Below are 22,865 nucleotides of genomic sequence, written 5' to 3' on the forward strand. Positions count from 1 at the left end.
AAGGCTGGGGTAGCGATCGCGGAGTCCTACCCAGTATTTTATAGGGTCGACGCCCTCGCTAGCGATCGGTTCGCTGCGTTTCTAAGCCTCATATTCATCCTCCTCGTTCTCCGTAAGCCCTGCCGGCTTAATAAAGCTGTTAATAGCGTCTTCTATATCATTGTGCCTAACTTTAGAGCGTAAGCGCGGCTTCGGTAAGCTTTTGTACTCCGCCCACAAATGTTGAAACTTGCGGTTGCTGCTCTCTAGCCAATCAGGCTTATCCGCCCACGCTGCGTCAAGGTAGCTTTTGTAGCGAGGATGAAGGATTATAACAGCATAGTAAGCTGGCGAGAGGTCGAGCTTGTTGTAGTACTCGCGGGCTTTAACTAGGGCAGCGCGGAGGTTGATAGCAAGGTGGTCTTCGGGTGACTCTGTATGCTCATCATAAATGACGTCTTCATAGCTTTGCAAGCGGTCCTCATAGACTCCAAGTAAGTATTCAAATACTAGAATAACCTCAGCGATTGCTCCAAAAGCACCGCTTTTGCCGCGGCCTTCAAGCCGTTTTGTAGCTTGTTTTAGTGGCCTAAGCACATCAATATACTCAGCAATCACCTGCCAGTCATGGGCATTGATCCCATCAGACCTCATCCAATCCGGCGCTGCAGGCAGCTTGTTGTTACGACTTCGGGCGTACGCGTCTTCAGTTTCAATCTTCTAAATATGGTAGTTGGCGTACCTATTAACCGCTAATTACAACTCAACAGCGCGCTTAAAACACGAAACGTAAGAGTTATAGCGAGTAACAACTAGCTTAACGGGCTCCTTGATTTTGTGCTGTTCTGTTGGCGCGTTGACAGGCTGGTCCCTAATAGCGAGCTTCTGATACTTCTCAAAAAGAGCGTACTGTTGTGGTGTTTTGATGTAGTTAATAACCGCGACAAGCACTCCTAATGGTCCATCGCCTCGCCAAGTAGCCATATTCTCAGCTTCGTTCACGCGCTCAGTCTCCTCGTTGTCGTAGGACTCTTTCTCCTCACCCCAGAGTAGCATCTGGCCAATGAGATTAAGCGTATAAGGACCGCAGCGAAGGCGACGCTCAGTAGCGCTAAAGCCTATCTGCAAGGCGAGAGTGTTAATCGTGGTGTTGTTGTTATGTGCGTTGTCGAGGACGAAGTAACCGAGCTTGCCCACAGTGATTTCGAACTGCTTGAATATTGCCATCACGACCTCAGCCATAGCCTCGCCGGTGTAGGCACCTGTCAGTTGTGGGAGCGCAATAGGCAAGTCCCTGAGCTCGCCAGAGCTATCAACGTAGTGGGCGACGATACCTAAGTAACCGCGCTTGCCACCTTTTGTCGTCCATCCGTCAAAGCTTACATAGACTTTGCTCATTGATTCTGAAAGGCTTGCGATAACCTTTAGTAACAGGTAGTTGTACAGGCGTATAACGTATCGTGAGACGCTGTTATAAGATGCCCACAAGGCTCGTTCTGCCTCTACGCTAGCTAATTATATCATATTGCGAAAAGACGATGATTCGAATTGTGAGAGTGGGAGGTTGTTTTCGACGAGCTAGGTAACGGCCGCAAGCCTAAACTCTTGTATATTGAAGTTGGTAAGCTCGTTGGCAACAGCCTAAGAGCAGCCCTTCTGAAGGGCGCGTTCGAGGAGAGTTTCTTTCCGAGGAGCGACGGTAGTGCGCTTACTTGGAGGCTTCAAGCCATGAACTTTCTTGTCTTCTCCGAGATGACGTGCTGGCGCTGATGGAGACTGCGAGACGTTATGTATGCCACGGCCAACAGTAGTGAACTTGTGCTTATAGCAATAGTGGCAGATCCACGTAACTTTTGCGACGTTGCTGCGCAAGGCGATGCGATAGCCATGGCTGTATACCCAGCTTGCTCGGTTCGAAAGTGATGTGGGCGGCTTGCAGTGCTTTGGGTAGCGACTCTAATTAAAGCCGTCGTATTTGTCCTCTACCTATACGAAACCCTTGTCGACAGCCTCGCTAGCTGCTCCTGAAGCTGCAACAGTGGCATGCTCGCTGCCCTTAGGTGGTGGGATGATCGTCTCTTCGGCGCGCGACTCTCGGAGGGTCGCTTCAAAATTTGGTGCTTGTGGCGCGGCAACGAGAGCTTGACGCGGCGACAGCGGTGGAGGAGGTGGAGATGGTGAGAATGGCTGAGTATCGACTAGCACAGGTTGGCTGGCAGTCCCGCGATGACGCGCTGCGACTCTAGGGCGCTTCGAAGTTGTCGCGATTTCTAGAGCATTAACGCATGTTCTTTTTGCTGGCATTATAGCAACGGCGAGGTAGATAATAGCTGCAAATAGAGACGCGTTGGTGGAGTATAGGTGAGTGTGGTGGGTGATAAGTAGTAAGTGAAGTGTCGCAGAAGGAGAATATTGTTGCCAGGCCGTTAGCCGGAAATTTAGTAGCTTATTTGCTAGAAATATAGCAAAAAAGAGTGTATTTTAGGTTATAACTAGGTTTCGAACTTACGCACTACACCTAAAAATCATCGTGAGATTGCCCCTCCACCAAGTCCTTCAGCCCCAAGTTTCCAACCGCTCCATCCAACCAAGCTAAGCAAGCTGACTGAGCGAGCGCCTATCCCTAAGCTCGCTCGGCTTGCAAGCGCGCACTGCGCGCTCAGCTCATTCGGCTTGGTCAAAACGTCCAAGCCGAGCGAGCTGAGCGAGCCGGCTCGCTCGTTGACAAGTATGCCATTGGGAGAACAATGTGGCAAACTCTTGGGTTTCGAGAGCTGGGTCTGTTCTAACCTTTGCTTTGGGAACCGCCCGGAGTTGGGGTTGATACAATTGTAGGATATTCAACTCCTTAAGGTTTTTGATTGGTTCCTATCATCAACTGTGCGCGTCACAATGGTAACAAACTTGCCAGATTGAGTCTTACGAGATATTCAAGAACGAATTCGTGTCTATACCGTCTGTACTTGAATTTAGAGCGCGAGCTACGATGTTGCAGCTCAGGCGCCCGCATTGCAAGTTGATTCAAACCATTGATCTCTTTGCAGACGGACTCTAAGGACGATTTGGATAACAATTCTTCGTCGTTTTTGAACATACCGCAGTCATCAAACAGTGACAGTGTCCTTAGGCTATTGCGTATCGGCCAGAGAAATGATGAGCGATCGTTAGGTAAGCCCTCTGCGTCAAAAACCGGGGGCTCGAATGTTTTTTTGAGAGACCAGGGAAGTGGAGACAGAGATGATGAATGCCCTAGTTACGTCCTAGCATGATCTCTAACGATATCATGTCCAATATATAAAAATCGTCATGAGTAGAGAGCGTAAAGTGCGTCAGATTTTGTAGGTTGGGGAGGCAGCAGAAGTTCACCGCGAATGGGAAGATGCAGTCAAAGAAAGCCAGCTTTGTCAACTTTGACATATCGAATATGGTGGAAGGAAAGCTCGGGGGCAGGAAACCTTGAATCGTAAGTTGACTTGTCATGACCTTCTTATGTTCGAAGAGAATCGAGTTGACGCTATCGTCGCAATAGAGCTCTACAACTTCGAATATTGGGTCCGCGTCTATACTCTCGTACATGTCATACATGAACACATCTTGTTCATGGACAAGAGTAAGCGATTCAAGTTCAGGCGTTGCTATGGCAATCTCGACGAATCCAGATGTTTGCTCATGTTCTGATGTGAACCCAGCAGTTAGCCGTCGCATTTTCGGAGATATGAGTCGCTGCAGACTTCCACATGGTACGTGTAATTCCTCGATAGATTGTTGACTCTGTGCTAGCAGGTTGACAATGGCTGCATTCATAGGAAATAGGGACAGGTATCTGGAAAGTGATTAGTGCCATTAGGGAGGTAAGTGTGGAAAAGCTCGGTAGAGCTCTCGTCAAAACCAGGTAATCGATAAGTGCCATTAGTCGTGTTTTGCTTTTATCAAGATTCGAGTACTGGTCCAAAATATCTCTTATAGAGTGTGTGAACACACCGAAATCTACGCAGCTTGTTTTTGGGAAATGACTGCAGGATTTCCAACAGTAATAATACTTTCTCACGTGGATCCCACTCTTTTGGACTAGAGAGCTCGCAGGTTATACTGCTTTCCGGCCATATATTGAGCAGGCTTAAGCTTCGCGCATATTGCAGGTTTCTTGATGCGCCGATGGCAAGACATTGTTGGAATGCTCGCAGCTGGCCATCGGGGTTTCTGATGTCGAACACGATGTTGCCATACAATCTCTTCGTCGCAAAACAGTTCCAACCTTTGCAGGTCAGGTCGAGTGCTCGAAGATCCGAATACACGCCAATCTAGAGTTGAAAGTTAGCCAGCCGAGGACTGCAGCGTGCCGCCGCGTCTCGGGTGGTAATGTTTACAAGATCCACTATCGTAGCTTTGACATCTGCATTGAGCTCCACTTGCCCACTGGCAAGAGTGGCATCTCCCATGCTACAATGACCCAAGGCAGAAGAAAGTGTAATGCCAGGGATGCAGCGCGAGACTGTGAAGGGCGAGGGCACTATCGGGCTTGTCAGAGGAAGCCGTAGGCGGGTGTTTGAGGTTACGCACTAGTGCGCTATTTCGCCGTCTCCATCGCAACGTACCTTCTTTCTCTACCTACCAGCACTGCACAACACAAAATGCTTTCTTTACCAAACGACATCCAATTACTCATCATAGAAAGCGTTAATACCAAAAGCGCCCTCAAGGCTCTCTGTCTAACATCGCAACATCTCCGCACCCTCAGCTTGCCGCTACTGTACCACACCGTCCACCTGCGTACATGGGACCAGGGCCACAAGCATCTGGTATGCTTCGCCAAAAGCATCGCTGCTGGTGCTGGTCGTCATTTACGTCACACACGAAGCCTGTCATTTGAAGATGATCGGCCTTCCTCAGCACCAGAATCCATCTTGACGGAACCCTCGGACAACACGCGTTTGGGATTTCGCGTGAACCAGGACTTCACAGCAAGAGACGAGCATGTATACCTCGTGCTGGCCATGTTTCCAGACCATTGTTTGCATACTTTCCGGTAAGAAGATTTTACTCAAGTCGGGAGACTTTGATTACATTTGCTGATCATAGACTTTTTCGGCATGCTAGGTTTTTGTCCGAGCGGTCCCTGACATCGAAAATCGCTGAACTACTAGAGCGAAGCCAACGCAAGATAGTACACCTGCATTTCAGCTGGACTAGTTATTCTCCTCGTGACAAAAGCCCATTTCAACAAACTCTTCTGCCTCCGATCGCATTGCAAAATCTCGATATCCGACTATCATGCGAGAGGGGTATCAATCCAGTCCTGAAAGAGATATTCACCAAGGGCTCTACCTTGACACGATTGTCACTTGGCGAGCAGCGTGAGAGATCACCAACGTCTCTGGGGTTTCACCTACTCTCAGGCATAGTACCAGAAGGGATGAAGCTAACAAAGCTACGTCATTTGTGTCTCCATCACCTGGATCTAAGCATGATGTTTCCCATAATAGCTGCCATGGTCGATTTCAGGCAATTGCTCTCTCTTTCCATCTCCGGATGCGATGACTCGGATTCTTTTTTCCATGACCTTGGTATTAGTCTGGCCAACAGTCGTGCTTCTCTAAAGCATATTTATGCAACCATATCTGACACGGACTGCTTGACCGATGTGCTCAAGCATTCTGACCATCTGACCAGTCTACATCTAGTCTGGCCCGAGGGCTGGAAAGAAACATTGTGGAAGACGATTCAGCACATAGGCCCTCATCTTGAAAGTCTCGGTTTGCACCACTCTAGGACGATGGAACCCATCAGCACCAACGCGCGTGATATTACAACTTTGCAAGCTTTGTCGTCGTGTTCAAAGATCAGGCAGTTGGGGATTCAGTTATCACATCGTGACTTGGATGTGCAAACATGGAATACACATTACATGTTCAAAGCTTTCCTGGTAAGTAATACGTTGAGCGACAATATTCCAGTCGACGAGCCTAATAGCTACCAGGACAACTTAAAATACCTCCCCGACCTACGTACCGTACACTTCCGCTACCCCCGGTGGATCGACACCAGCGAAGACACGTTAGGCGTCGTAGCCCCCAAACGCTGGCCGCAAGTAACATTCGAACTCCAACGCTTCGCCAACGTGTTTTTCCAGTTTCTCGAGACGCACAATCTCTGCCCAAGGCTAAATTGCTTAGCTATCGGCGTCTTCTGGGAGCCTAGGACGTCGTTGGGCAACTTTGCTTTTCACATCCCGCGTCATTGCTTTACCAAGGGGTATCAGACGGATGCTCTAGGTAGAACGACAGCGGTTGGTGTTCCGGTTTCGGTTCATACGCTCAGAACGTACGAGCCGGAGTCTGATATATTAGATTTGGATCCGGATTGTGAGTGGGTGGGTAGCTTGCCGGAGCATTTTCAGGTTTCGTGAGTTTGGGATGGATTTGCAAATGACGCGATATTTGGAGGTGGAAAATGATGATTTGATATGACAAAGATACTTCTATTTACTTGGATGTCTAGGCATCATATGATGGTTTACTTTTGTTCAGACACTCATACCACAGGTAGAGTAGCCCCGGGCTTCTTATTGGGCATTTGGTCTAAACGCAGGCATGCCGTTCTTCTTTCCCCACGCCCAGACCTTTGCATTCAGATCCGGCACTATGAACAGCCACACTATTGTCGCAATCCAGGCGCCAATCGTGTCAATGACGATGTTGTTCTTCTGACTACCAGACAAGGTAGCCCAGCGCATCAGATGTACCAGCCAGTTTGTCGGTGTCTGGAAGTTTCCACTCTCCAATCCTTGTACCGCGGTCGTCGCAGCCTCAAGCTCCGTCTGCTTAGGATCCGCCGACTCAAGCTCGAGGCTAACGGGATGCTTGGTCTTGTTCTCCGTTTGAAAGCCAGGAGACAATATGGTGCCCGGGAAGACGATATGAATGCCGACGTCAAAGGGCGCAGGTGCAACACCTGTGGTGCTAGTCTTGGAGCGGCGCGCAGCGTTGTAGAGTTGGACTTCGGAGCGGAGACCGTCAGCGAGGGAGCGGAGGGCGGCTTTGGCGGGGGAATAGGGCGAGTAGCCTGCTATGTTTATGAAGGCGATCGAGGAAGACGTCATGATGAATTTGCGGGGTGCCTCTGATGTAGTGCCCCTGTCCTGTGCACTATACGGAACCTCTGGATAAAACCAAGCTTGCAGCACCTTCTGTGCCATGTACGCAGTCGCAAAGTAGTTCAGCTCCATTTGCCTGCGCAGCGTGTCGGTGCTCGTCTCGATGAATAGACCCGGCGTCGAAGAACCAGCAACACACCACACAATCTCTGGCATGCGGCCATTGTTCCAGGCCGTCGCTTCCTTGAGTATGCGCGCGTTTTCAGACTCGGAAGTCACGTTGGCGGAGATGTAGGTGAAGCGTTGCGTTGAGGGATTCTTCGCGTGAGCTTTGGCATGCGCGACGGCGCCTTCGAGGTTCTTTGCTGTGCGTGCGACGAGGATGAGATTGGCACCACGAGCAGATAGGAGACGCGCGACTTCACGGCCCATTCCTTGCGACGAGCCCGTGAGGAGGACCGTCTTGTCCCCATATTAGCTTGGGGTTGGTCTTGAGCTAATGAGCCTATCTTACCTTGCCCTCAACGGGGAATTGGTTGCTCTTCCAGAATGCGAAGCCCATGACGTCTGCGCTTATGATTCCGACCAGTACCAGGAGGGGGACGGCTGCTACAATCAACAGTTGAGACATGGCAGATTGTCGTGTATGACTGTGCTAATCTAACATGGACATGTACTCTGCGAAGTTATGTGCTGCCGTGCATCTCACCCTTGAGGCCAAGCGGCAGTCGGATAACAGATAGTTTACCGTAATTTGCTTAGTGACAAGCAAGACGGCACCATCCGTCTCTTGCGCAAAGCTCGCTTTCGCAATTGGGCCAGTAACTAAACATGTATCAATCATAGAATTTGGCTTACAAACTACCAACTCAGCCGACTAATCCGTGCTGTTGTGCGCATGTGAACTCACATACGGAGCTAAGCCCTGAGCTTAACTCCAGCTCCACCACTTACTTAAAGCAGCTAGCGGCACATGGTCCTTGCTCACCTCCGACTCCCCGCGGCCAAGCCAAGAGTTGTACAGGAAAAAAAGTTGGGCGCGACTTTCACGTACGACTGAATACGCCACAACACAACAAACGTCGTAATTATGGCAAAAAAGAGGAAGGCAGGTGGCGGCGCATCTGGCGCGCCCAAAGCGCCCAAAGAAGAGGATTCTCGCATGGCCATCAACACGTGGGAAGATGTCGCGGATTCGGAAGACGACTTTCACATGAATCGTGATAAGATACTGTTGGATGAGGGCCCGGCAGCGAAGCGGATGAGGAAGTATCGGGAAGAAGGTTAGTTTCCAGCCTCTTTCCCCTTGCGCGCCGCAGCTGATCGTCGTTCAGACCAATTCCTAGAAGCCTCGGATGAGGAAATCCTCGATATTGGCAGCGACGACGAGAGCGAAGCCGATTTCGACGACGACGAAGATGAGAAGCCGAAGCCAGTTGAGGAAGAGGACGTAGACCTAGGTGGATGGGGTGCCTCGAAAAAGGACTACTACGACGCCGATGCGATAGAAACAGAGCAAGATGCGTTGGATGAAGAGGCAGAGGCAAGGCGCATACAAAAGAAGCAGCTCCAAGGAATGACAGAGGCAGACTTTGGCTTTGACGAGGACGAATGGCTTGGGCAGGACGAAGAAAAAGACGTGCAAGGCGGTGCTGTAGTCACCGAGGTGCTGCCACAACTGCACATCACTGAGAGCATGTCCGAGGAAGAGAAGATGAAGATTATGCGGGCGCGATACCCCGAGTTTGAGCACATCTCAAAGGAATACCTGCGACTGCAGCCGCTGCACGATGAACTGGCGGCTACCGCGAACGCTGCAGAGAAGTTGCTGAAGGCGCAGGCGGCCAAGTCAGGGAGGACGATCCCCACACCCATGGCAGTGACAAAGTACCGGGCTTGCGCGGCATATCTCGCTGCAATGGCCATGTATTTTGCTGTACTCGGCTCGACCGCAAACGAGCATGATTCGTCTGTCATTGCCTTGGATCCCGTTGAGTTGCACGAGCACCCGGTCATGGAGAGTCTACTCCAGTGCCAGAAGATGTGGTCGCGAGTAGAAAGCCTACCAGTCTCTGACCCGATGGTGGAGGCTGAGATTGACGATGATGTTTCCGAGATTGATCAAGTCAACCCCGAGCTCCATCGTGACGCACTCGCTGTCAAGAAGCCGATCAGACAAAGGAAGACCAAGGCGGAGAGAGCAGCGGAGATAGCCCAGGCAGAAGCAGCAGCACGGCGCACTGCGAAGCTTGCCAAGACTGAGCAAGATCTCGCAACGCTCGACGCGCTCACTGACAAGGCCGCACTCAAGAAAGCGGCGCGGAAGAAGAAGGTTGTAGAACCCAAGCTTAACCTGCTCAATGCGGACGACTCGGACTTTGGCGAAGAGACGGAACTCACTGCACACGAGGCTGCTGAGAAAGCGAAGAAGAAGAAGTCTCTCCGATTCTACACATCGCAGATCACCCAGAAATCCAACAAGCGCGATACCGCTGGTAAAGATCAAGGTGGTGATGCGGATATCCCACGCCGTGAGCGTCTGAAGGAGCGACAAGCCCGTCTACAAGCCGAAGCTGAGAAGCGTGGTCAACAAAACGCTGGCCCTGGTGTAGCTCTAGGTGATGATGACGGTGCCAGCTCAGGCGAAGAAGCGCCTATACCTAAGCGCTCCGACTTTGAGGACGAAGAGGGTTACTACGACATGATTGCCGCCCGCTTTGATAAGAAGAAGCAAACCAAGCTCGACCGCGCAGAAGCTTATGCGCTTGCTAAGCAGCAAGGCGTCCAAGTTTTCGAAGAAGAGACTATCGACGATGACGGTCGAAGACAAATCAGTTACCAGATTCAGAAGAACAAGGGGTACGTGATCGCTAATTCTACATTATTCATGGAGCTTTTTAAACTAACAATCTTCCCAGATTAACGCCACATCGCAAGAAGAGCGTACGCAATCCTAGGGTCAAGAAGAAGGAAAAGTACAAGGAGAAGCAGAAGAAGCTCAAGAGTATGAAACAGGTGTTTGATAAAGGTGCGGCGGCGAAGGGTAGCGCGAGCTACGGTGGTGAACTCACGGGTATTAAGAGCGGGTTGGTGAGGAGTAGGAAGTTGTAGAATACCCTTCGTAATTCTACGCGGAATGGCAGGGAGAAACGGGCTAAGTTGAACATATCGATTATGCGGTACCATTTGTACAAAATTCCTGGCTGGCAGAACAAGATACTAAACGGCGAACGCCGCTTTCTAACACAGATGCTTTTATTACCAGGTACAGAAGTAATTTGGATTACCTGCCTCCTACCATCACCGCACCTCCATCTCAGGCGCCTTTGCATTTAGAGCCGGATACTCAGGCACCTTCCACCCCTGTTCCTCCTTGCCCTTTGGCAACCAGCCCGCAAGCCACCCCAACATCTTATCCACTCTGAAACTCGACAGCGACCAGATAAGCGTATGTGCCACCCAAGCACCCCACTCCGACGCTGGGAACATGGCAAGTGCATCCGTCATTCCATTCAGCCTCTGCCCCTCTTCGATCGGCTGCTTCATTGTGTTTTGGTACGCGGCCAGCGCAGCGTCTACATCTCCGGAACGACTTGCCAGTTCGCCCGCGAAAACATACATTCCGACAAGGGAAAGTGTAGTTCCCATGCCCGTCATCAGGGAGGGACAGTATCCCGCATCGCCAAGGAGAGCAACTCTGTTTTTAACAATTTTCTTCTCTGGCATGTGTATCTGAAGGACTTCCGTAGCGTAGAAATCTTTGGCGCTTTTCATTCCCTCCATGAACCTAGGGGCATCCCATCCCGCATCTTCAAAGTGCTCTATCCATGCTGCTTTTTGGTCGGCGAGGGGCTGGCGTTGTACAGAGCGCATTTTTGCGCCGCGCTGAGCGTCCTTGAAGAGGAAGAGGTAGACTTGGGTGATGGGTTTGTTTCCGGTGCGTGTCATAATGCCGCGGTTGCGTGAGGGCAGGTATAGGCGTGCTAGGGAGTCTTCGGTGGGGAGGCGAGGGACATTGTAGTATGCAGCGTGAACGTTGAGTGATTTGAAAGATGATGCCTCCACCTCTTCGCCGAAAGCGAGTCGGCGGGTACGGGAGCCTTGACCGTCTGCTGCGACGACTAGGTCATAGGTTTTTGTTTCGCCGGTGGAGAAGGTGACGGTGGTTGAGGTGGGGGAGGAGCAGTCGAGAGATGTGATTGTTGTGTTGAACTCGTAAGTTAGACTGCCTTGGGTTATGCCTCTGGAGGTGAGAATCTCACGCTCGCGGAGACTGGTATCATACATCATGCGGACAAAGTCCCCGCGCATGAATTCGTACTCGCAGGTGAGGTCGAATGTGCCTCCCTTCTCGCCGGCGCCAATGACACCAAATGAAATGATGGGTTTGCCTTTGCTGTCCACGATACTACTTCCGCCCTCCTCAACAAGAAAACTTTCCATGGTTTCGAGGAGGCCTAGTTGCTTCATGATTGGGAAACCTTGGCCTTTGAGATCGATTTGCTGGCCGCCGGTGCGGAGGCTGGGAAAGCGCTCTATTACTGTGATGTTGTGATGGGGGTTTGACCGTTGAAGGATGAGTGCGAGTGCTGGACCGCATACACCAGCGCCTACAATGAGTATGTTCAAAGGTGGAGGTGTTGAAGTCGTCATGATTGAGATTGGAGAATTGAGTTTCCAAGAAAGAGATAGTTGAACCTCTCGATGAAGGATTTCACTTGTTTAGCAAAGAAATTACCTATGGGACAGGATCGAGCTTTAAATACTTCTGTAGTCACACGGTTAGTCTTGCAACATGCTATGCCAGCGTTAAATCCGCATGTCGCCGTTCGGCGACCGCAATGACCGACCGCTTCTCCGCATGTGTCGTGACAGCTCTAATGCGCATACCGTACGAGCATGTTCAGGAAGCTAAGAACCAATGGCTTCCCAATACGTAAGGTTGCGTGATGGAGCGCATTCTTACGCCCCGTTGTCTTGCATAATGGCCTGTATGCACCACGTTTTTCTTCTTGTGGACGGGGCGTTTCCTGACGACGATAGAAGGGGATCAGAGTATTAGTGAGCATCAAGGGCTGGTAGGATCAAGACGCAGTAGAGAGTCCTCAAGCATACAAGTAAATAAATAAATACGGCAGGCCACAAGTGCTTATTGCCTGGTGTGTTACCGCTGGGAATTCGTTGGGAAGCAAGCCCATGCAGCATTGTAATTGTTTCAACGCTGATTGTGACTCTATTAAGCACATGAAATCAATTAAGCTTGCTTCATATGTATCATCAGCGAATAGTTCTCAACGGAAGTACCCTTGGGATTGTGTGGCCAAGCATACCATAAGACAATTTCAACGCTAGCAGGTAAACGTCAAAGTGATATTATCAAGTGCGTCTGCAATTAATGTGTGACATATAGACGTTAGCTTATATTCACTCTAGCTCTGGTGTAAGCCTAGGTCATAGATGATATGTGAGAGTAGTCAAAATGACTGAGTCTCAGAGTTGGCGGGCGTGTTATAAGCGCCAAGAAATCATGAAGCCAACTCGGCATCACAACCATCAACTAACGTACCATCGCACCTCCCCCACCAACTTTGCAGTACGACACATAGGCACAGGACCTTCAACCTGCTTCAATCCCAGGATAAATCTCGCTAGACAATTAAGAATCTCGCCCCACCCACATACATGCGCAATGGCGATGCTCGGGACGATTCTGAACGGCGTCGGCGCGCTGTTCCTAACACATGCGTACGTTGGCAATTACTCTACCACAAGCCTAAAGTGTCGCAACCATATAAACACGTGCTGATGATGACTTAGTGTCTACTCCACCCACGAACACACAGCAACCTTTGCCTCGACTCCCCTCCCACTTGACATCTCGCTCGAGCTCCTCACCTCCATCCTGCTACTCTCACTCGGCATCGTCATCTCTTTCGCGCCGCTCAAGCCAATACAATGTGCACAATGGGCAGGCCAGATTTCACGCCAGGGAAGACACGGCGAAGGCCAGTATACGAGGGAGGGCGAAGAGGTTTTGAGCGAGGGCGATCCGTATGCATTCTTGGGTTTGGATGGCGGTATTGGCGGCAAGGGCGAGGGCAGGAGGGGATTTTGGGATGTAAAGGGAAAGAGGAGAGAATACGAGGAATGGGTTAGGGGTGCTGGGAAGAAGTAAAAGAGTGTAGAGTCATGTAGACAGGACGAGTTGGGTGCTTGCGAGAGATTGAACTGGCACAGGAACACGTGGAATGACTAAATACCGCAATCCACGGGGTTGAGGAATTCATTCGACAGCTACCCTTCATCATATGATACCGCGCGAAAGCTCGTTCGTATACACCATGCCCCTCGTACAAACGCCAATAAACCCAGACGCCATGCTTGGATGAGCAAAATAAGCACAAATGTTCAGTCTACCAATCTTCCCCCACAATACTCTCCTCTCACCCTTAGCCCGCCATCTTCTCTACTGTGTTGACCCCGCATCCCTTCATTTTACAAGTCCAGCACTCGTTTGCTTGCCTCTCCCTCGCCATTGTTCCAAAGTCAGCACTCTTCCTCCTGGGACCCTCAGCATCACCATGGATATCCATACCGCTGACCCACCAGACCGCCGCAGCAATAGCCTTTTCAATGATATCGATTTCCTCCTCGTTCCTTGGCGCGTACACCAGCACAAACTCGCGGGGCACAAACTGTCTGAACCATCCACCCTTTGCCAATGGATGCCGCTCAGCCCAGCCACGAGCAATCAAGAGATTTGCATCTGCAGGGTGCATCACCATGTGCATAGAACCATCGGATGGGTGCGCATGCATGATCTCCCCACCACATGTTCCTGTAATTGGGACCGTTGCAAAGAGTCCCGAACTATGCTTCTCGAAGCAGCTCGTCGATTCCACCAACCTGTTCTGCGGGTCTTCGGTCAATGCCTTGATTCTATCCGCCAAAAGACTATAGAGGCGTTCACCGCTCTTCTGCATTTGCTGTCTCTGTGGCGCAATGCCTGCGATTTCGGGTCTTGAGCCAATACGACGTGGTATCGTGTCTTCATCGAAGTAGCCTTTTAACGGCCGGAAATGGGGTGGAATGGGAATGGGCTGAGACGTGTCTTTGATGGAGACCATGGACAAGATCTTAATCTTTAGATAGCCCCGTGGTGTTGCTGGAGTCCCTCCAGGCCCAAGTGATAGGAAAGCATGGTAGTCCTTGTGTACGTAGAGGGCCGCTATGACAGGGAGGGCGAGGGCGAGCACCGTGGTGAGGATGTGTAGGTGCGTTTCGGGAATCCAACCCTGTGATGAAAGTACCTTCTGGAACGGTATGTTGAGATCTGCTGTTAAGTTTTGTGCGTCGGCCGTCATCTTGGTGGTATAGTCTCGGTTTTATCGCAAGTTGGGAAGGCTCAGGTAAAGAGTAAAGAATTGACGTAGGAGGGGTGCCTAGGTCCGTGTTGAGCTTTGGACCCGAAAAATGCGGCTGCTTGGTTGTTCAATAGCTTCCTGACGCAAAAGAACTCTGTGTTCCCTAGTGGTGGTCCGCGGAATACAAATGACGTTGGATTGATACAATCCCTTTGGCAAACAAAACCGCTAACTAAAGGGAATCACGATCCTCAAAAACTTGTAAACTCAAAGCAAGAATCCAGACAACTAACGCAGAATTCAAGTCAACGGATGCCATCAAGCCTTTATGCAACCCCTCTTCAATAATTCCTCAAGCCATGACCCTTCCGCCAAACAAGCGACCGACGTCAAACCTCGTACCCCGTGGTCAGCCCAAGCGACCGCTGTTCACACGTCTAGCTCCGCATGCGGTTAGCGGCGCTCGTCTGTGGGGTTAGCGGCCGCGCGCTAGATCTAGTGATTGGTCCACATCATGGTGCCTGTGACGCAGATAGTCTGCTCGGCTCTTCTCCACTCACTTTGCTTCCCGTGGGGGCTTCGTCACCTTGCCTGATACTCGTATTTTTTTCATTGCCGGAAGATTCGGACGTTGGTCGGTGGTATATTGATCGCTCGGGAACAATGTGGGGAGGCATTGGTCCGGATGGGTTCGCGGGGATCAGGGTTGGCGGGCTTCAGTTCTTGTTGTTGCCGATGAGGAAAACAGTCCCCGAGCTGTGAGTACAACAGAAAACCTTGGAACTAATTGACATACGGACACCCCTTCTTTGAAATGCATTCTGGGGTCTTGTGGGACGTTTGCCTCAGCTGCCGATTCACAGGTGACTGATGCTCAGCTCCAGAGAGCAATTGACAAACCAACGCAAAGCACATGATTGGATGACTACGCGTGGCTTGTTTGATGCTTATCCTCTCCAACAGTCAACTTTCAAGCAACCCAATAACAGCCTCTTAGTGCTGTTCGCCCGCACCATGTAGTATGCAGGGTGATCGGGGAAGCGGTGATGCCGCATGTCGTGGCGCGCTCTGAGCACTCTCCGAGACCAACTCTTGGCACCCGCTATCTTAATTTATCACGTCTACAAAGTATTCGGTCGTTACGGAGGTGCCTTTCAAAAGTTATTGCTAGCGCGGTAGATCTATCGGCCCGATATTTCTTGGCACAGTCGGAGTTTTTGAAGCTGAAGATAGCAGTATCTTCGCTTTCTTTGGTGTTTCTCAAAGGTTAGTTATACTAGTAATGGCTCCTCGTTCTCACACAGACTCATTCACACGTGCTATAATTGTTACTTTAAAGTCCCGCTTTGTGGGCAAATCAACGAGCCAGATCAGCGAGATCCTGGGTATTTCCCCACGCACTATCGACGCTATCTTCAGCCGAGCCTGCCTTCGAGGCTTTGAGCCAAATGGACCAACCCTAAAGGTTCTTCCTGAACACCTTGAAGATGCTCCTCGCTCAGGCCGCCCACGTAAACAAGAGGCTATCCATGAACCTACTGTTGACAAAGTACGCCGTGACCGTTATGGACGAGAGAAGAGCTGTGCTGACATAGCTGGTGATCTTAGTCTCTACGGTTACGACGTCTCTCCTACCACGGTGTGGAGAGTCCTCAAGGCAGCAGGATACAAGAAGACGAAGCCGACGAGGAAGCCTGGGTTGACGAAGAAGATGAGACAAGATAGACTTACCTGGTGTCTCGCTCGTCAGCACTGGACTCTTGAGGACTGGAAGAACGTTATCTGGTCAGATGAGACCTCTGTCGTACTGAACCACCGCCGTGGTGGGTATCGGGTGTGGAGAAAGGCAGATGAGGCTCTTACAAGATCTGTGATACGAGAGAGGTGGAAGGGATACTCTGAGTTTATGTTCTGGGGCTGCTTCACGTATAATTACAAAGGTCCCTTTCATGTATGGAGGCCAGAGACAGCCCAAGAGAAGAGAGAAGCAGCTCTTAAGATTGAAGAGATGAATAAGATCCTAGAGCCTATTATGAGAGAGGAGTGGGAGCTTACTATAGGCATGAAGAGGATAGGCTTAAGGAATAAGCCTGGTAGAGCTCCTCAATGGAGATGGACTAAGGAGAATGGCAGAGATGTCAACAAGCAAGTCAAGCTGGCTTGATTCTTATCGATTGCAGATCACAGACAATATAGAGGCTCGTGCACAGTGGCACGTCCCAGAGAATGGTCTGTGATCTGCAATCGATAAGAATCAAGCCAGCTTGACTTGCTTGTTGACATCTCTGGAGAATGGGAAGCTCACTCGTGGTAATGATAAAGGTGGCATTGATTGGTGGCGGTATCAGACTGAGGTTCTTCTCCCGAAGCTTATCCCCTTTGCTAAGGAGTGTATGAGAGAGAGGCCAGGTACTCTTGTTCAAGAAGATAAGGCTCCCTCTCATGCTCACCAGGCCCAGAATATTATCTATCAACGAGAGAGTGTGGAGAAGCTCTTCTGGTGTGGTAACTCACCTGATCTCAACGCTATTGAGCCAGCCTGGCCATGGTTAAAGAGAAGAACTACCAAGAAAGGAGCTCCAAAGAGTAGAGGAGAGGCCACAAAAGCATGGGAGCAGGCCTGGAGTGATCTCCCACAGTCACAGATTCAGGCATGGATAGAGAGAATTCCTATCCATGTTCAAAAGATTATTGAACTTGAAGGTGGGAATGAGTACAAGGAAGGCAGAGGCCTGCCAAGAGTTCGTGGAGACTGATCTGTCTGTATTTCGGTAGTTTCTCGGTCAAATAGGAGACCCCCCTGTCAGCAATAACTTTTGAAAGGCACCTCTGTACAGTCAGGGTCCATATTGTCTACACAGGAAAGATGAACTTCTTCTGGACGGAGTCCGAATCATGTCCTTGTCTCTCGTGTCCATGCACGCATGCTTACGAGCCATGCTGCTCTTCCTCGGACCCAATCTCCTGTTGTCCCAGTCTACTCTAGCGACTTCTCACAAAAGACATGTATGACCATCACCGGACTTCTGAGTCTTACGTACACGTGCCCGGTCGGCAGTTGTGGTACTAAGCCCTAAGGACATATCACTGCCTGATACAAGGACCGAACGCGAACCCCGCCTGGCTCCCACAGATCATGTTCTACATAGAATGCCATCTTCAACCAGTCTACACCGCTTTGCTTACGCGAATCTCAACTGCAAACAGCATCTCACGCCACACGGGATTCCTCCAACCCCAACAAACGCAACCTTTGACCAATATCTACCCTTCCATGGGCAAGTAACCCGAAGCAGTGCGGAGATTTTGCTCCGTATGATATCAGCTAGGATTTTCATACGATCGCTGCATTTGACGTGCATCTCGGAATTTAGCGGCTCTCGAGGTAAACGAATACGTCGCAGAGTAAGCACGGGAAGACTTCGGCACATCACACGCAAGAGCTCGGCACCATGAACGTTGTCACAAACGTTGGATACGAAAAACGGAAGAAACAGAGGTAATTTTGGGAAACAAGTCGGCCCATGCTGACTGCAGGATTTATCCTATTTCATCCCTTTCTTTCCTGGGATTTAACACGTGCGAAAGCTAGTACGTGAAGGTCATCAATCGAGACAACCTTCAACCCGAAAGTGAGACCTTGGAAGCCATGGATCGGAAAAAGGAGGAGAATGATTGGGAGGCCCGCAAAATGCAACATCCAATATACCATGGATACGAAGCAAGGATATGTTTCTGGAGGGGGAAAATCCCTCACCCCACCACAACTGGACAGTCCTTGAACTCAACCATGTGGACTGCTGGATGCATGAAAAGAATGAAATGCCGACCAAGACATCACTTTCGGCCCGTGAGTTAACAACCATTGGTACACAAACAACAAGAATAGGTAATATCGAACACAAATATTGTCAGCATTTATCGTATTCCCACTGTACTGAACTATATTTATGCACATTTTCATGAATTGTATCATAAACAGTGCTAGCACAGATATGACGTAGAGGACTTTAATAGGCATCCGACCTCGGCTCGTACACTTGGCCTTCAACCGTCTTCACAGTCTGCATTCCACTCCAAATCATCGCATCAGCCGTCAATTCCAAGCCTTCCACATTGGCCGCACCTCCATCCAAGTTCCACAATGAGATACCCAAATAATTAGTGCCGGTGTAGTTCAGAATTCCCTCTGTAACAGGGAACTTGAGCTGTGGACCCACGTTGCTGACATATTTTCCGTACTGCCATCCGTTGACGTAGAGCTGGACGCGGTAAGCGGGCACGCTGGACCCGTTCCCTGAAGATGCGGTGCTGTTTGTGAAGGTGAAGCTGAGTGGGATGTCATAACCGGCGGGCATGTTGAGGTCGAATTCCGTGGCGAAGAAGCCGATTCCTGGAGCTGTGATACCAGCGGCCACGGGGCCAGGGGAAGCTTTCCATCCGGCGGTTGAGGCTGACAATGCACCGGGGAGGTGGAGACCCTGTCTTTCGACGAACAAACCGCCTTCATTAAGGGGCCCACGTGAGATATCCTTATAGTCCTCTCCGCCGAGGTTACCGGTGAGCTTCCACGCAATATCCGAGGCGTCGTGACCCGCGAGCTTGTATTCTAGGATGCCGCGGGGGTTCTTCATTGTTTCGGTGCCAATAGTCCAGTTCTCGTCGAGACCTTGGTTGTCGATTACGACGGTGATTGTGTAGGTTTTCCCCTTTGTGAGGTTCGGCATTGTGAAAGTCGAGTTGCCGCTCATGGCGCGGTCGTAGCCCCTCCAAGAGCCGAGGAAATGGGAGCCGATCCAGGCGGAAGAGCCGAATGCGGAGCCGCCTTGGGTGGTGAGGTAGAAGGTGGATTCGTTGCCTGTGGCGGTGAAGGTACCGCGGAAGAGTAGGGTGCCGGTGTGGTAGCCGTAGTCGGAGCTGTAGAGTGATACGGGTGTGTTTAGAGGACGCTTTGAGTTGTATGTCTTCTTCAGATCGGCCACGGTCCACTTGCTGTCGTCGTATCCGGGTTGGATTTCAGGCAGGGAGTCGACATACTTCCATTCCAGAGAGCTGAGCTGAGGGATGCTGAGCTCGGGCTTGGTGAATTCGACGTTCGCGACTAGGGTACCTGCTTCCGACTTGGTGAAGTCGAGAGCCTTGCCGTTGAATGTGATTGTGGAAACACTGGAGGGTGCGCCGCCAATGATTTCGACTGGTGTTGTTGCATTCAAATCACCAGTGAGTGCGATAGTGTCACCAGTGACCTTGGCAGTGCGCATCAGGTAGCCCGCCTTGAGCATGACCGGACTTGAGGAGTCGTGCGGGGCTTGGTCGACAGACCAGTAATTGAAAGCCTCGTTGCGGTCGAGCATGTACACGTAGATGAAGCTATCAACCCCAACCTTGGCCACCTTTCTCGTGCCGTCGGCCACAAAGTTCAGCAGTGTAACTCCGCGGGTAGTGATGCTCTTAACATCGCCTTCGAGGACATCCAGTCCCGTGACGGCGAGTGCAAGCTCGTGGGTCTCCCCGGGTCCACCATATACAACCAAAACGGTCTTATCCTCATACTTGTGCCAGGTGAAGACCTCGGCGGTAGAGTAGATGAGGTTAGCGCCACCGATATCATAGTCGCTGACATGAACCTTGGAATCGCGGCCATTCAGCGTAAGCGAAGTGCCATTCATCTGCGGAACGGTGATGTTGCCGAAAGTTGAAGTCTGGATTTTGAGTTTGTAGCTTGTGGAATCGAGAGAGTTGTACTTGTTGTGCCTGAGAAAGTAGAACTTTGTGTCTTTGTCGGTAGCAGGAGTAACGCTCAAAGCACTGTTGGTGGTCCAGGCAGTTGTTGAAGCATTACCTCGCGAGGCAGTTAGATAAGCAGGGCTAACCTTGAGGAAACTTGCTTGAAGCTTGAGTTCAGAGTACTTCTCGCGGTCAACTTGGCGATCCTCTCGGATTGGTGCTGCGTAGTCATAACTCGTGTAACCTCCAGGATGGCCAAGATTACCCCAGTTGGTACCACCGTAGGTCATATACAGGTTCAGAATTGTGACACCGAAACTGTACAGTTGCTTGTAGAAAACGCGGTTGAACTCGGCGCCTACAAGGATACCACATTTGTCAAAGCCTGGTCCGCCCCAAGGGTCAAAACTACCGGACTGGAACTCAATAATCGAGTATGGCGTGCTTGGGCTCTGCGTCTCGTGGATTTCATGCCAGTTTGTTGGCAGATTTCTGTCAGGCCACGTGTTTGGGTTGGCACAATCGAAACCAAGAGGGTAACCATCGTGGCCGTAGATATCGACAGCAGCAGGTTTTCCTGGAGCGTTGTTTCCTTGAGCCGAAGCGTCGTTGCTGATCAAAGGCACGATAATGCCGGCACTGCGAATCTGGTTCTCGACATATTCCATGTATACAGGATCTGGGAAAGGCTTGATCGCCGAAGTGGCCTGTGTGTACTCATTCTCTGGCTGCACCAAGATGATGGGTCCTCCGTTTGTAATCTGGGCAGATGCAATCTTAGCGCCGACGTTCTTCATATAGCTGCGTTTGCATTAGTTATGTCATTTCTCAGCTAGCGTGAAGACAAACTTACTTATCGGTTGAGTTCAAGTAGTCTTCGGCACGCGTTCTCAACATACCCTCAACCCTTTGAAGCCAGCCGGGGAAGCCTCCGCCAGAAACTTCGGCATTGATGTAAGGACCTGGCCTGGCAAGCAGGTAGATGCCTGCTTCCTTCGCAGCGTCAAAAAAGGGTTGCAAGTCAAAAACGCCCTCTTCACGGTATACTCCAGGCGTGCCTTCAAGCAACGCCCAATCAACGTAAAAGGAAACGCCATTGTAGCCAAGAGCCTTGATCTTCTGGAAGATATCCAGGTAGAGTGTTGGAACAGGCAGACTGCTTTGAATTAGGGACTGCGATTTTCATACAATGCGCAAAGTTTGACATACCGGTAAGGATGAACTTCACCCGAGTACAAGAAGATGCGCTCGCCGTGAACGAAAAGCGAGTCCTCATCCCAGGTTACCTAGGAAACGAAACTATTAAAATCTGCATTGCTTTTGCATCAACGAATCGCTTTCTTCAACTTACAATATCCTGAAGCACTTCCCTCTTGTACGGCTTGATCCAATCCTTGGGCGAAGAATACCCTACAGCCCTAGCCGCACTCCCAATAGCAAGACAACCAAGCGCAAGCGCGCTACAAAGTTTCTTGAAGCTCTTCATGTCGACCCAACAAGAGTAGCCAGAGGTCGAATGCTGTAACTTCGCAGCAACACGAGCGGGACCTGCTGGACCCAATATAATAAACTCGCCCTCTCGATCGGAACAGCGCCAGGGTCAAGCCAACGTGCACATGCGGGCCTTTCCTCGGATCATGCCTCGTTCCTGGCTGACAATGACAGCATAATTTCCCCTCTCGTGCCAATACCTTCCGAGCCAAACTAGGTTACTTCTGCTTCCTCACAATACAAAGCGTTCCCCATATTTATCGTTGTGTGCAGCAGGGCGGCGAGTATGGAGTTGAACCGGTTAATCGGGGGCAAAGGGTGGGGAAATTGTGTACCGAGTACATAAAATTGCGCAAGTGACTTTATTCCACCAATATCGCTGCATGGATGGCTGGCGGACACTTGGATCGAGTAACGCAGGCGGGGAAGTACGTCCGATGCACATCTTAGCCGTTGGTTGCCCATACCACGTCATTGGCGGGATAGATCCAACTTTGTCGTACTATAGCCGTAACTTTACAGGGCCGAATTATAACGATAATCCTATTATGGAGTTTCTGGAGAGATATGGGCGATTGAGAAGATTGGGGGCTACCTTCTGCGCCAAGTAGAAAAGAAGACGTACCAAGAGTGTCGCGGATTTCGCGGATTTCCCACTAAGAACGTGAGGCGGTGCGATGTCTTGACGATCAGTGGGGTTAGCGCTGGGGTTAATGCTTGTAGGTCTTGCCTGAAGCTTGGGGTTTACGACCGACTCCGCCCTCTTTTGGGGAAGACATCCGCAGGTGATGACGGTCGGCATGTGGGTGTGAGATGAGAAATCCATGGTTGAAATGGCTTATGATAGCAATGAATGGAATATTAGTGGCAGGGGGACAGACAATGTTGCCGAGGTAATAGCGACATGAGCTTTATTGACGTAACTACGGCAAGAAGAAACTCTGCATCGAGCAAACCAAACAGATTTCATATTAGCCGGCGATATGCCGTCTGGAAAAGAATAATTCGTTCGAAGAAGTAAAACACCAACATGCTATATCCACAGATGCACCAATGTTGCACGAAGCAATTGAGCTAGCCAAGACCATGACGACCGAAATGTAACCAAAGTAAAAATGCGTCGCCTGCCCTAATTCGCCAATCGAAGAAGGTGAATTCCGTACGTCCTGGTCTCGATTGAAAATCAATTGGCACGGTAATTCGTTCTCTGC

General features: G+C 50.5%; 13 protein-coding genes across 13 annotated transcripts; 6 read left to right on the plus strand and 7 right to left on the minus strand.

Moving 5' to 3' along the window:
- Positions 1 to 81: 81 nt before the first annotated feature.
- On the minus strand, positions 82 to 1,377 carry PtrM4_010830 (uncharacterized protein; the record flags this gene model as incomplete). Its single annotated transcript, XM_066102997.1, has 2 exons — positions 82 to 699; positions 748 to 1,377. The coding sequence occupies 2 exons, from the start codon at positions 1,375 to 1,377 to the stop codon at positions 82 to 84; spliced, it is 1,248 nt and encodes a 415-aa protein (XP_065965199.1).
- A 243-nt stretch (positions 1,378 to 1,620) lies between these two features.
- On the minus strand, positions 1,621 to 2,283 carry PtrM4_010840 (uncharacterized protein; the record flags this gene model as incomplete). The annotated part of the gene is made up of 2 exons (XM_066102998.1): positions 1,621 to 1,935; positions 1,972 to 2,283. 2 exons carry the CDS (start codon positions 2,281 to 2,283, stop codon positions 1,621 to 1,623), a joined length of 627 nt encoding a protein of 208 aa, XP_065965200.1.
- Positions 2,284 to 3,228: 945 nt separating this feature from the next.
- Positions 3,229 to 3,783, minus strand: PtrM4_010850 (uncharacterized protein; the record flags this gene model as incomplete). The annotated part of the gene is made up of 1 exon (XM_001931030.2): positions 3,229 to 3,783. The coding sequence occupies one exon, from the start codon at positions 3,781 to 3,783 to the stop codon at positions 3,229 to 3,231; it is 555 nt and encodes a 184-aa protein (XP_001931065.2).
- Positions 3,784 to 4,610: 827 nt separating this feature from the next.
- PtrM4_010860 (uncharacterized protein) lies at positions 4,611 to 5,009 on the plus strand (the record flags this gene model as incomplete). The annotated part of the gene is made up of 1 exon (XM_001931031.1): positions 4,611 to 5,009. The coding sequence occupies one exon, from the start codon at positions 4,611 to 4,613 to the stop codon at positions 5,007 to 5,009; it is 399 nt and encodes a 132-aa protein (XP_001931066.1).
- Positions 5,010 to 6,541: 1,532 nt separating this feature from the next.
- Positions 6,542 to 7,703, minus strand: PtrM4_010870 (FabG, Dehydrogenase with different specificities (related to short-chain alcohol dehydrogenase); the record flags this gene model as incomplete). Its single annotated transcript, XM_001931032.2, has 2 exons — positions 6,542 to 7,534; positions 7,587 to 7,703. The coding sequence occupies 2 exons, from the start codon at positions 7,701 to 7,703 to the stop codon at positions 6,542 to 6,544; spliced, it is 1,110 nt and encodes a 369-aa protein (XP_001931067.1).
- A 459-nt stretch (positions 7,704 to 8,162) lies between these two features.
- On the plus strand, positions 8,163 to 8,360 carry PtrM4_010880 (uncharacterized protein; the record flags this gene model as incomplete). The annotated part of the gene is made up of 1 exon (XM_001931033.2): positions 8,163 to 8,360. The coding sequence occupies one exon, from the start codon at positions 8,163 to 8,165 to the stop codon at positions 8,358 to 8,360; it is 198 nt and encodes a 65-aa protein (XP_001931068.2).
- A 288-nt stretch (positions 8,361 to 8,648) lies between these two features.
- On the plus strand, positions 8,649 to 9,995 carry PtrM4_010890 (uncharacterized protein; the record flags this gene model as incomplete). Its single annotated transcript, XM_066102999.1, has 1 exon — positions 8,649 to 9,995. The coding sequence occupies one exon, from the start codon at positions 8,649 to 8,651 to the stop codon at positions 9,993 to 9,995; it is 1,347 nt and encodes a 448-aa protein (XP_065965201.1).
- An 83-nt stretch (positions 9,996 to 10,078) lies between these two features.
- On the plus strand, positions 10,079 to 10,183 carry PtrM4_010900 (uncharacterized protein; the record flags this gene model as incomplete). Its single annotated transcript, XM_066103000.1, has 1 exon — positions 10,079 to 10,183. The coding sequence occupies one exon, from the start codon at positions 10,079 to 10,081 to the stop codon at positions 10,181 to 10,183; it is 105 nt and encodes a 34-aa protein (XP_065965202.1).
- Positions 10,184 to 10,372: 189 nt separating this feature from the next.
- PtrM4_010910 (UbiH, 2-polyprenyl-6-methoxyphenol hydroxylase and related FAD-dependent oxidoreductase) lies at positions 10,373 to 11,725 on the minus strand (the record flags this gene model as incomplete). Its single annotated transcript, XM_001931034.2, has 1 exon — positions 10,373 to 11,725. The coding sequence occupies one exon, from the start codon at positions 11,723 to 11,725 to the stop codon at positions 10,373 to 10,375; it is 1,353 nt and encodes a 450-aa protein (XP_001931069.2).
- A 1,036-nt stretch (positions 11,726 to 12,761) lies between these two features.
- On the plus strand, positions 12,762 to 13,247 carry PtrM4_010920 (uncharacterized protein; the record flags this gene model as incomplete). The annotated part of the gene is made up of 2 exons (XM_001931035.2): positions 12,762 to 12,817; positions 12,890 to 13,247. 2 exons carry the CDS (start codon positions 12,762 to 12,764, stop codon positions 13,245 to 13,247), a joined length of 414 nt encoding a protein of 137 aa, XP_001931070.1.
- A 274-nt stretch (positions 13,248 to 13,521) lies between these two features.
- On the minus strand, positions 13,522 to 14,436 carry PtrM4_010930 (uncharacterized protein; the record flags this gene model as incomplete). The annotated part of the gene is made up of 1 exon (XM_001931036.1): positions 13,522 to 14,436. The coding sequence occupies one exon, from the start codon at positions 14,434 to 14,436 to the stop codon at positions 13,522 to 13,524; it is 915 nt and encodes a 304-aa protein (XP_001931071.1).
- Positions 14,437 to 15,923: 1,487 nt separating this feature from the next.
- PtrM4_010940 (uncharacterized protein) lies at positions 15,924 to 16,600 on the plus strand (the record flags this gene model as incomplete). Its single annotated transcript, XM_066103001.1, has 2 exons — positions 15,924 to 15,985; positions 16,045 to 16,600. The coding sequence occupies 2 exons, from the start codon at positions 15,924 to 15,926 to the stop codon at positions 16,598 to 16,600; spliced, it is 618 nt and encodes a 205-aa protein (XP_065965203.1).
- Positions 16,601 to 18,446: 1,846 nt separating this feature from the next.
- On the minus strand, positions 18,447 to 21,649 carry PtrM4_010950 (LacA, Beta-galactosidase; the record flags this gene model as incomplete). Its single annotated transcript, XM_001931037.1, has 4 exons — positions 18,447 to 20,964; positions 21,017 to 21,319; positions 21,373 to 21,449; positions 21,515 to 21,649. The coding sequence occupies 4 exons, from the start codon at positions 21,647 to 21,649 to the stop codon at positions 18,447 to 18,449; spliced, it is 3,033 nt and encodes a 1,010-aa protein (XP_001931072.1).
- Between the last annotated feature and the right edge of the window lie 1,216 nt (positions 21,650 to 22,865).

This window comes from Pyrenophora tritici-repentis, chromosome 1 (assembly GCF_003171515.1).
Source record: "Pyrenophora tritici-repentis strain M4 chromosome 1, whole genome shotgun sequence".
NCBI lineage: Eukaryota > Fungi > Ascomycota > Dothideomycetes > Pleosporales > Pleosporaceae > Pyrenophora > Pyrenophora tritici-repentis.